General features: G+C 37.2%; 1 protein-coding gene across 14 annotated transcripts in view; it reads right to left on the bottom strand.

Annotated features, from left to right (window-relative positions):
- LOC5575390 (solute carrier family 12 member 4) overlaps window positions 1-12,478 on the bottom strand; it is a 791,918-nt gene that overhangs the window by 23,748 nt on the left and 755,692 nt on the right. For 10 of the 14 annotated variants that reach the window (XM_021849571.1, XM_021849567.1, XM_021849570.1 and 7 more), the window contains 2 exons: window positions 11,241-11,348; window positions 9,193-9,252 (listed from right to left, as the gene is read on the bottom strand). In XM_021849571.1, the coding sequence (XP_021705263.1) occupies window positions 9,193-9,252; window positions 11,241-11,348 (168 nt within the window). The remainder of the gene's footprint in view (window positions 1-9,192; window positions 9,253-11,240; window positions 11,349-12,478) is intronic. The other 4 variants (XM_021849576.1, XM_021849572.1, XM_021849574.1 and 1 more) reach the window with 1 other exon arrangement.

The raw sequence follows: 12,478 nt of genomic DNA, 5'->3' as shown, positions 1-12,478 counted from the left end.
CGATTTTTTCATGAAAATAAAAGTATTTTTTTTCAGTGTATATTTTTTTTACAAAGCCTATTTGATTGTCTACCATCCCCCCTCAGACACTATTTCTCTATAACAAACGGTTTCCGAGGTACAATTTTTTTTTAAATGGTGGTGCCAAAAATACATACGCCCTTATCAGAAGTTACTCTCGATTCTAAACGATCCCCAATTATATGAGATAATTTTCGTCTCATATACTTAATACATCTGCGCAGTTTCATCCAAATCGGAATGGTACATGTCAGATTTCAGCATTTTATGGACGATTTCGCGTGGAACCGCTCAAAACCTTCTGTGTACCTATCTTCTCGATAGGGGATCTTTGATTGACAAAAAAAAAGCGGCGTTGGTCCCCAGACCGTTATATTCACAAAAAATCTCCATCAAATCTGTGCTCATCAATCGTTTTCTATAGCTAAACTGCATGTCTTGGTAAATTTCGAATATATTGTAGGGCCTGTTTTGGAGTTAATATGCCCTTTTGAAGACATAAGTCCAGGAGTTCAAAAGAATTACGAGACATTTAAAGAGTTTTCATTTACATTGATTATCAGAAGGCACATACCGTCAAAACTTGGTTCAAAATTGATAAAGATTTTTATTATGATAGTAACGGCCTTGAGAGCACCGTCAATACACTTATGAGCTAGCTTGGCATGACTTCTAATGAATATACAGAAGGTGATGTTCTACAACAGAGCTAAGAAAGAGGCAGGTGGTAAAGCTGGGTGAAGGTGTTGAGGAATATGAAGAACGATGACATTGTCATGCACAACATGGGCAGAACATAAATACACTGACATGGAACATGTACTTGATGTAGGATCTTGAGCGTGCGAACAGCGAAACGTGCTGCGGCTCTAATACTGCTCGGTTTTCGGTTTGCTACAACATGCAGTCCTCCTTTATGTAGTACAAGTTTGAGGAGTAGGGTGGTTAAAATAACTTGGAAGCTTGATAATAACATCTCCAATATCTTCATTATAATCTTTATTGTGAAAATAGAGTTCATTCAAAATGTCTGCCATTTCGATGGTGATTTGAAGAAGGCCCAGGGACGCTGTAGTTTGTTATATTATGAAAATTTCTACGAAAACACTTAGAAAAATGATACAAATTTGATGTACTTAACATCTCAAACAACAAAAAAAGAAAGTTGCTGAAGAGAGTGAAACAATCAACATGTCCATAATAATTGGGTGGTGTTTGTAGTATGGTTTTATTCCTTCATATCATTATTTAACGTCTTCTGATCACCATGAAATCACCACAAGAATAGCTAAAACTTTGACGGTAACCTATTTTAATCATAAAGAATGTAACACAGACACAGGTATTTACAAACTTTTTTGTTATTTAAACCACCCTGTTGTAGAAGTGAGTCCGCCCAGCTCATAAAGGCAGAAAATCTGCTTTAATAATATCAGAGGTGAGTCGCTTTTTTCCTGTAAGAAGATTGTGTATTGGCTCGCAACTAGACGACAACGACGACAATGAAGACGACGTACTGTTGTTGGGGTAATGATGCTGATGATGATAATGAAGCCGATGATGGTGGAGAAAGCTGGTGATGGAGTGAAGACTGAACGCGTGTGTAATCGAAACAGCTTGATCGATATGCTGCTATGAAATGGTACAAGCTTTTGCCAAGAGTTGCTGGAAGCACGCCCTGGTGTATGAACGATAAGCTTTTATGATGTATCGTGTTGGTAGTGTAGGAGTAGGAGGTGGTCGGTATATGGGGGATTGATGGTGTTCCAGGAGGATGACTGATAGGGGAGTGACTAGACTATCGTTTGAAATGAGCTTATTATGAACTATCCTTCTATGATACACTGGAGAGAGTTGACTTTGAATCATGGAATTCACTTTGCTTTCTGATTTATATTTCTACGTGTGATGTGAATATACTAATGGAGACGCATGGTTACGCATGGGAGAGGGATTTCATCTAATACTGCCCCTCTATATTATACAGTAATGACAAGATGAAAGACGTTTAACGTTTTCAAAAATATCCAAACTTTTTTGCAATATACTATAGATGACACGCAGGCTTCGTCCATCGGAGAGGCCTGTGTTATCCGCAAACAAAGATTTTTGACATCCCTGAGGTAACTCAGGTAAGTCATATATGAAACCATTGTATAATATTGGGACCAAAATTCTGCCTTGAGGAACACCAGCTCTTACAGGAAGTCTTTCAGACTTGGAGTTCTGATAATTAACCTGGAGTGTACGATTTGACAGATAACTTTGGATTATTCTAACAATTTATGTTGGAAAATTAAAGTTTTTTTTAATTTTACAATCAAGCTTTCATGCCAAACACTGTCGAATACTATTTCCATGTCTAGAAGAGCAAGACAAGTAGAATAGCCTTCAGATTTCTTGGAACAAATAAAATTTATTACACGTAAAAGTTGATGAGTTGTCGGATGTCTATGTCGAAATCCGAAATATTCATTGGCAAAAATTAAATTTTCGTTGATGCAGACCATCATTTTGTTTAAAATGGCATTTTCAAAAAGTTTACTGATGGAGGAAAACAAGCTGATATAATAATAGCTAGAAGCTTCTGCAGGATTTTTGTCGGGTTTTAAAATTGTTACAACCTTTCCATTTGTCGGGAAAACATGCCAACTGAAAATATTTGTTAAATATATAAACTAAGAATGATAAGCTACTTTCTGGAATTTTCATGATGAGGATGTAGAAAATTTCATCATCGCCAAGAGCTTTCATATTTTTGATTTTTTTTTTTAATAATAGTTGTCACTTCTTTCAGATCAGTCTGCCAAGAATTTTCGAAAACGTTCTCTTGAATGAGAATGTTTGGAAGTCCTGAGTAACTTGATTTTCTATTAGACTAGTAAGTCCTAAATTAAAATTGTGCGCGCTTTCAAACTGCATAGCAAGTTTCTGAGCTTATCCTCAATTAGTTATTAATATGTTTTTTCGTCCTTCAATGCTGGTATTGGCTTCTGAGGTTTTTTCAAAATTTTAGATAAGTTCCAAAAGGGCTTAGAGCCAGGGTCCAATTGAGAAATTTTATTTTCAATTTTTTTGGTTCTTAATCGTGAAAATCGTTTTTTAATTTTTTTCTGCAGTTCCTGCCATATAATTTTCATAGCAGGATCGCGAGTGCGTTGAAATAACCTTCTTCTCACGTTTTTAAGACGGATCAAGAGTTTGAGATCATCGTCCATTATCACGGATTAAAATTTTACTTCACATTTTGGTATTGCAATGCCCCTGGCTTCAACAATGGAATTAGTTGAACTTTCGAAAGCATTGTCAATATCAAGTTTTGTTTGCAAAGAAATGTTAACAACAAGATTACTATTGATGTATGTTTCATATGTATTCCAGTCCGGAAAAAGTACTGAAAGTGGAGCTGATAGGATTGAGAATCGCTTCATGGGATATTTGGAATGTAACAGGGACATGATCATAATCAAAATCAGCGTGAGTAATCAATTGACTACAGAAGTGACTAGATTCAGTTAAGACCAAATCAATCATAGGAGAGTTTCTAGAAGAAGAAAACAAGAAGAGCTATCAGGGTATTTAATTGAGAAATATCTTGAAGAGCATCTATCGAATAAAATTCTGTCGTATTAATCGCTTTGCGAATTATACCCTGACGTTAAAGTCACCTATGACAAAATATTTGACTTATTTCGAGTCAATTTCCGCAAGTCAGTTTGAAGCGAGCTAATTTGCAGTCCAGTGCATTGAAAAGGCAAATAGGCAGCTATGAAAGTATATTTACCAAGTATATTTACCAAGCTGTGTTTCAGCAGAAATAGCCAAAGAACATAGTTGTTGTTCTATACGCCTTTAATGATGATAGCAACACTCTCTCATGGTCCATAAAGTCGATCATTACGATAAACAAAAAACTTTGGATCGCCCCGTTCTCTTTTGAGATTGGATCCAAGTTTCAACTAAATTTCAGTAATGACTGCTATACACTACCCGTCATAAATACGAACTCACTAAAAAAAGTATTGCAACACTTAGTTGAATATTGAATTATACCCTTAAAAGTTTAGCATCACTTCAGAACAGGTAAATACACATTTCTATATCTCGAGATCCTTATGATTTGCAAATGTTTTAAAATGAAAAAAAAAAAAAAAAAATGACCATGTGGTTTATGACAAGCCCAAAGGAAATCCAACCTAAATCACTTGAAAATGAAGTGAATCTGACGTGAATCACTTGAATATGGAGCAAACCAAACCTGAATAACTTTAATTTGAAGAAAATCAGCCCTGAGTCACTTGAACATACAGTGAATCTGACATGATTTTCTTTGGATGTGGAGAGAAACAAACCTTAACCACTTGAATATGAAGTGAATCGAACATGAATCAATAGAATATAAGGTCAATCTATCCTGAACCTTTTGAATATGAAGCATAACCACTTGACGAGTTTGAATATGATGTAAGTCAGGCCTAAATCAATCGCACATGAAGTCAATCATACCTGAATTACTAGAATATCAATCAGATCTGATACACTTGAATATACAATGGATCAGATTTGAATTATTTGAATATGATATAATTCTGACCCTAATCACTTCCTTTTATCTTATTAAAATTATGAGATAGAATTAGTATAAAAAACACTTTTAGACATGATCAATAACGCCACCTGACGGCAAAATCATAAATAAAACTGTGTGTCACTGAATAAGCATTGTTATGGATCTTGGTTTCTAACCCTATTATGATGTCTGATAACCAAATGCCTATTGGAAGAATGTAGCATTGGATTGCACATCAAACGATCTAGTAGGCATGGAACAACTTCGACGCCTCAATCCTATAGTAACGTCAGAGTGGAATGTTAATCTCTTGGTGGGGCTCCCGTTTGCCCACTTCAATTCCGAACTCCACAAAAACTGTCTGCCTTTCGGATACCCAAGACTTTCCGAACAACTTTGCCAAAGACTTGAACATTCTATCTCATCTGGTTCACAAACTAGACTTTGTTTGACATGTTTGATTAATGAGCTTACTAGTGCTTCCTAGCGGCAAAATTGCGAACCAAATGGTTTGCCTTTCGAATGTCTTTGACATCCTGAAAAACTTTGCCGAAGACTCCAACTTTCTATCTCATGTGGATTACAAGAAAGAGCTTGCTTAAAATGTTCAATTTTCCATGCTCACTAGCGCCAACTAGCCGCAAAGGTTTGAATCAAATTTTCTGTCTTCTTTCCGGACAACTTTGCGAAGTCTCGAACATATCGCAAGATGGAACTAGTTCAAAACGCTCAATTTTACATGTGCCACCTAGCGGCAAAATTACGAACCAAACTGTTCGCATTTCGGAAGTCCTTGACCTTCTTAACAACTTTGCTGAAGACTCGAACTTTCTACCTCATGTGGATCACAAGATAGAACATGCTTAAAATAGTCAATTTTACATGTGCACTAGCGCCAGCTAGCAGCGGAATTGCGAACCAAACTATTTGCTATCCGGATGTCCTTGATCTGCTGAACAACTTTGCTGAAGACCGCACCATTATAGATCATCAGCATCTCGAGCTATAGATTCATAAATGTTCTAGGTGATTCCAAACTTTTCAGGGTGATTCAGTATTCAGCTTAGTGTTGCAATACTTTTTCAAGCGAGTCCGTATTTATGACGGGTAGTGTGTGTATGTTATTAGCTGTTAGAAAATTAAACAGTTCGTCCTATTTAGAACGTTATTGGGCATTAGAGAAACGTAATCCAATAACAATTTCATTAGTAAATTTTACACCAACTTGGAATTGGTTTTGAACATCACATCAATCAAAATTAGAGGAAGACATACAAGGATGGAAAAAAATCGTTTCTAGCGACAAAAAACACAGTATTTGAACGGTCTAAGAGGGCCGTCGTTCTTGCAGCAGCATGATTTCAACAGCTCACTACGCGCGCGTAGAACGGATATATGGAGCATCCTTCTTCTTTCTGGCGTTACGTTCCCACTAGGACAGAGCCTGCTTCTCAGCTTAGTGTTCTTATGAGCACTTCCACAGTTTTTAACTGAGAGCTTACTATGCCAATGACCATTTTTGCATGTGTATATCGTGTGGCAGGTACGAAGATACTCTATGCCCTGGGAAGTCGAGTAAATTTCCAAACCGAAAAGATCCTCGACTGGTGGGATTCGAACCCACGATCCTCAGCTTGGTCATGCTGAATAGCTGCGCGTTTACGCTATGGAGCATCCGATGCATTGTTTGTCGTGGAACAAAGAGTTTATCGGATGTTGTTACAAGTCGCGATCAACTTTTATCATGCCGCATTCGCGTTATTATTTTTCGCTCTAACAATGTCCGAACGATTTCGAAATCACAAACCGTCCGGAGTTAAATCAACAAGTAAAACTGTAAAAATCTTCAAAATAATAGAACTTTGATTCACGAACAATTTATCGCTAGCACACATGCAACACGATGCATTATTCGGAGAGCGTGGTTTGTTGTGATCGCTTGACGACGGTTAATCGTTGTTGCTTTGATCGCTGGATGAAGATGCATCATTTATTTTGTCATGATCACTAGATTTCCATCCTTGAAGACATATTACTATACTGCCCATAAAGGCATAACTGTCCCATATGGAAAAAGTAGGCATTGAAAAAATAACGTTCAAAGTCTCAAGTTTGCTATCTCATACAAATCTTTATAATTTTCCAGAAAATTTTTGCATTCCAAATTTATTTAGCACCAACGCTCAGATTACTCATTTTGCTTATTTTGATCAGCAAAAAATATAAACTTGAACGAATATCAAGTTTTGCAGCTGCTGTTGAGGTTGAAAGTTCATATAGAGACTGTTATGCCTTTATTTTTCAATATGGGACTACACTATATTCATATTTTTCCACATTTTCAAATAAAGTGTGTTATATTTTATATGCATAGTATAGTATATATTGAAACATGAATGTTGCGACGAAAAAAGGTGTTGGTTCGAAAATCAATATGGGACAGTTATGCTTTTATAATAAGTAGGTACATTTTCTGATGATTTTCCGTTGGGATTTTCGCTTGATGAAGAGTCGCAATAAAAGTTACCTGCGGCTGCATAAGCATTTGATTTGAAACAATTCGAACGGTTAACCGTAAGAAGCAAAGGGGAGGATCTGTGGTTACCTGTTACAACATTCACAAAGGAGTTATCTCGGGCTTCGGAATTTTCCTTCGAAATGAAAAAAATTCGAACGGTTACTCCTTCAAGTTTCTGGAAATGTTCCCATGTCACACGGACATCGAACATAATGCTACGTTCAGACTAGAGCTGATATTACGTAATATAGGCTAACTTGATATCAAATGTCATACTCGTTATTTCCAGTGAAAAATAGATGTATGATATCTGATATCAAGTGAGCCTATATTACGTAAAAAGCTTTAGTCTGAACGTAGTATAAGTCTTGCTTTTTCTAAAGCGGTAATATTATTTAGATCTGTTTATATTAAAGTGAACTAAATAATATTCTTGAGAAAGCCCTTTCCGGTCAATGTCAGATTGGGATCTCTTTTTCATAATGATTACTTGTACTGGAGGAAATCCAAGTAAATCATTAATTCTATTTTTGATCTCTTCAGGTTACTTATAGTCCTTTCAAGACGACATTGAACAAACGTTCAGTTTTGTCGTCATAAGTGAAAAAATGTGCTTCTTCTGTTCAAGATATTTGATAAAAAGTTCGCGATCATTAAGAGTTTCCGGCATTATGCGACAGTCTCCTTTGTTTGCAATTTGGAAGGAAACCTTGATTCCCCTAATGGAGTTGAAGATCTCCTGCCTAAATCCTCCAAATTCGGAACAACTGACCAGGACAGGCGGCACTTTTTGCTTCCTCACTTATCAAAGAGCCTGGGCTAGAGGTTGCTTCGATTTGGTGTTCGGAAAATTTGTCTAGAGCATCGAATTGATTGCTTATTTCGATGCAATTATCAACATTATCCATTTCCCCCTTCGAAGAAAGTTCGCATTCCGGAGAAACGTCCTTTCTTCCATTTTTGCCACGTTTGGTGAGTTTTAAACCCCACTTTTCTGGAAGGAAGTTGTGAATTCACAGATTCACCCTTCCTTTTGTTTGTAGTTGCAACCTTGTTTAGTGAATGAACGAAAGAGGACGTGACCTTCGAGAGGTTTTTTTTTCCAAGACGGTGTCCAAGAAGGATTACTACCGTTAGCTTTCGCTAACGGGTCCAACGAAATTAAAAAGTATTCAAAAGTAGCACTGAAAAGTACTTTTTTATTACCTTGAGTGGTTTTGAAAACTTCAGAATCCAGAAAGAATTTGTGTACGAAAAGCACGAAGATACGATGCGTACTGCAGCAGTTTCATTTATTCGCGATTTTGAAGGAAGCCTTGATTCTCCCAATGGAGTTCAATATGTTCTAGTTAAATCCAGCAAATTCGAAAACACTGACCGTGATTTGCGCAATCCTTGTTTCTTCAAAGTGCATGATCTTAAATTTCTCTAATGAAGCAAATTTATTGCTCATATCAGCACGGATGGTTATTTTATTGGTTTCGGTAGAATACTATCTTCCAATGGCAGAAAGAATTCGTATACGTAGAGAAGAGGATACGATGCGTATTACCCTTTTTCGGTAGTAAATTAAATGATCATGCGTCTCCATTAACCTACAATTCGACGAATATAAAGCTTGATTTGGATCACATGAATCCTAGCATTATTGACTATACCCTTCAGATTCATTTTCAGTGGACAATTCGAACTACAGTTGTGGTATGGGTAAGATGTGCGGATGCGGAAGGTCAGATGATTGTGGAAAATCAGGTCTGTGGAGAAGCACGAACATCAAACATATTACTCGGTAATGGCTTTTAACAAGAGATCATTCATTACACTGAAGTGCTCAGCAATCAAAACAACTAGAGAAGACTTTCAGAGCTAAAAACACAAATGGGACTCTACTCTAGCAGTAACGTGAGAGGCGAGCGGGAGAGGAAAACACAAGTTCAAATTAAACGACTGAAAGGTGATGAAAGAAAATCATGGAAAACCGTAAACTTCTGAACCCCTTTCTTTCTCTGAAACAGTGAAAACCCCTCCCTGAATGGGTTCGCTTTTCGGTTCGTGAGCGAAGTGATATGGGAATTATCTTTACCAGGGGTGTTCGATCCTCTCCGTTGGCGGCACCTTGATTAAAGTCCACTATATTTTCCACCTACGGGGCAGTTTGTTAGTTCAAAAAGCAATTTTACGTACGTTCAACATTGTTGGGTTTCACACGCGAAAGTGCAGTTTCCGGGACAAAGTTGTGGGAGCAAATAAGAGAGAGAAAGAGAAACAGTGGAAAGAAGGGAAGAAACGGGAAAAAGATTCCAGAGAAAAAGATTTCATTTTAGTTGAACGGTTGGAATGCTTGGCTAACACTTTTACACTTCATGATGAAACGGTTTTATGTTGCGAGATGAGGATGAGCGAACAGAACGGTGATAATGGCGGTGGTGAGCGGCGAACATGACGATCCGAATGGGGAATTGGTTTCCCGAAGTTTTTTTTTCCGATTTGGAATGTCGAAGTCTTCAAAGCCAATTAACAGAGTTTGCAATCCGACGAAATGGATGTTTTCTGAAAGATTCCTGTTTTTTTTTGCATCCAGAAGCCTCCACATGCGATGGAAGAAGTTTTTTCATTTAATTACACCGTTAATCCATCATTTGTTGGTGCACGTGTTCCAGCAGGCGCTCCACAAACTCGGAAAGGTACCGAGACGTGTCGATGCCAATTTCTGATATGATGTGTTCTTCTGCCATGTGTTGTTGGGATGTGGAGGAAACATTCTGGTTGCAAAAATATAGTGGATTATACTTTTTCCTTTCTTTATCGGAAGTATACAGCAAAAACTTTAAGCCAATTTTGTTCTGTTTCGGGCTCAGCTTGCCTGAGCATAGGAGGTAGAGTTGAATAAGTTGTTTTTGTTTTTTTTTCGAACTATGTTCAGATGAGGAATTTACACTGGCGTGCAAGAGGGTTGGGGCGAAATGGCAGATTCACTAGTTTGAATGACGTTTGAACTGGATTGAACCATATTTGAGGTAAAATCTTAAACCAATCAGGTTTAAGGTTCCTAGATAATTAAAACATCAGCCGAACGAGTTTTAACCCTTAGAAAATCAAGTGAAGTTTAAACACTAAACTATCTTGTAATTCTCAATAAAATTGCAAGCAATAACCGCTATTCACGCGGTCTTTGTTTGGTATTGTTTAAAATAAAGCAACCTTTAAATTTTCGCGTAAATAGAATTTATGCAAATGGAAATTTCATTGTTTAAGAAGATTGTTGTTTTGTAAAAGTAAAACGTTTTGTTCATAAAGGCCGAGTAAACAGCAGTTTTTACCTTTAATTTCATTGGAAATTGATAAACTGGTATTCTTTGGTATCAGACTTTGCTTGGAAATTATCGTGTTCGACTTCGATTTTTTTCGTCTTCGATTATGAAAATTAGCTAAAATTACAGAAGAAATTTGATGAAGAAAACGAAATTTCGTACTTAGTATAAAAAGGATGTTCTAAATTACGTTCATGTTGAAGCGAATAAATAATCGTTCTCTTCAAAGCCAAATATATCTAAATCTTTCTGATTGAATTTCAGAATTGAAGTTTTAAGTATTAATATATACTTAAAGCTTCAATTCTGAAATTCAATCAGAAAGATACTTACGAAGCTATGCAAAAAATAAAATTAGGGTTCATTTTGGAAGGTTTTACACTTCTTAAAAGATAGACATCTACGAGTATAATACTGCTCTGTAAAATTATTTCTCCTCTCTCAGATGTAAACGTTCATCTCATTGTGTAAATCTGAGGAATGTTACAAAATGCAACACTATTTTGCAATTTCTGGCTGCTCTTTGTTTCTATCAATCAAACCCAATGTCATTCAAACTGCTATTTCTGCATCTGTTTAGACCCTTTCTTCGTACCCTGCACACCAGTATCTTGCTAACGACGGTGAATATTTTTGGTTGATGATGAAATATTTATCATATATATTATGACATATGATAGCAAATGAGCGTGTGAGTCGAAAACCAAACCAAGGAAAAAGAAAACACGACATGTAGAGAAAGAAAAAAGATGAATATTCTCACAATAAATTTTGCTGCTTCTTCGGCAAGCCAGAAGAAATCCTGAAAGCAGATACTTACGACATTCTCCTTTTCGCGTTTGTTGAGCCGCAACTTCCGGAGCATCTGGTTGCGCTGTTCCATCATCAGGGTTCGCTCGTAGGTGTATGCCGAGATATCGCTATCCATCTGAAATGGGAAATGGGAAGGAAAGACGCTCGGTGAGAATATGAATCAAACTTTTCAGCTCGATGCTCGAAGTCGGATGGTGGGCTTTCGCGTGGCTTTCTTTTCCTTCCACTACTGTCTGTCCCGCTCTCTTGAAAATAAGTCATACTTGAAAGATTCATGCAAGAAGTTTTTCCCCCCGGACCCTGCTGGGAAGCTATTTTTGTGCGGGTTGCTCCCGAGAACCAGGTGGGCGGTCTAGAATAATATGGGTTTAAATGGAAGCATGGGAGTAGCTAGGATTTTCACTAAGGGGTGGGGTGTGGCAAGCGACCTAAAGATCATTCGCAAATTTCACGCAAAAAGATCATTGTACAGAACTTATGTACCCTTTTTCAGTCTTCTACAGTGAGAAAAGTGAAATCCGAAACGTGTCTTAGTTGACTGAGTAAGGGAACCTAGTTGAACGTAGTAATGATTAAGGAAATTCGGGATTGGAGAGAGTTTGAAGATTCTATTGGTAGATTGATAGGTTATTTCAGCCTAGCCAATTTATGGAACGGGATATATGGATTACATATAGTTCCTCCAAGAATTGCCTAATTTAGATTTCACCAGCATTTTTTTCCAGGAATAACCTCCGAGTTATGCCCGTAACGCGGGTAAATCACCTTTTCGAGGTGCGTTACGGGGTAAGATCTACCATATTGTACTCTTGTTGTATCTGTTCTTGTGAATACTTATAAGTAGGGTCGGAAGAGCATAAGAGAGTAACAAGGCACTAAATCCCACCTATTTGTCCTAGATAATGAGGAGGTCGAAGTGAAAAAATGGCTCAATCAGCATCTGAGGTTGGTTTCAACTCATGAGACAATTTCTTTCCGAGTTCAAGAATTTATCTTTCGATATCTAGGAGGGAAACGATTCCGAATCAGTGGAGTAGCAGACCTCTTAACTTCTAAAATAAGCTTTTTGTTTCAAGGAATCTAAATGTTTCATGGGATGAAACCTGTTCACAGTTTCAAAAAACGACTTTGAACCTTTTAAGTAGAAGCAATAATTTGATACGCTAGAGTACCGATGCATGGTCAAAATCAGTATCATTCAACCAGCTTAGTGGCCGAACCTGATTAAGGGGCGCGCTTTTGAGA

Source organism: Aedes aegypti, chromosome 3, assembly GCF_002204515.2.
Source record: "Aedes aegypti strain LVP_AGWG chromosome 3, AaegL5.0 Primary Assembly, whole genome shotgun sequence".
Classification (NCBI taxonomy): domain Eukaryota; kingdom Metazoa; phylum Arthropoda; class Insecta; order Diptera; family Culicidae; genus Aedes; species Aedes aegypti.
The sequence above is the reverse complement of the archived record's forward strand: the minus strand, read 5'-3'. Positions and strand labels throughout refer to the sequence as shown.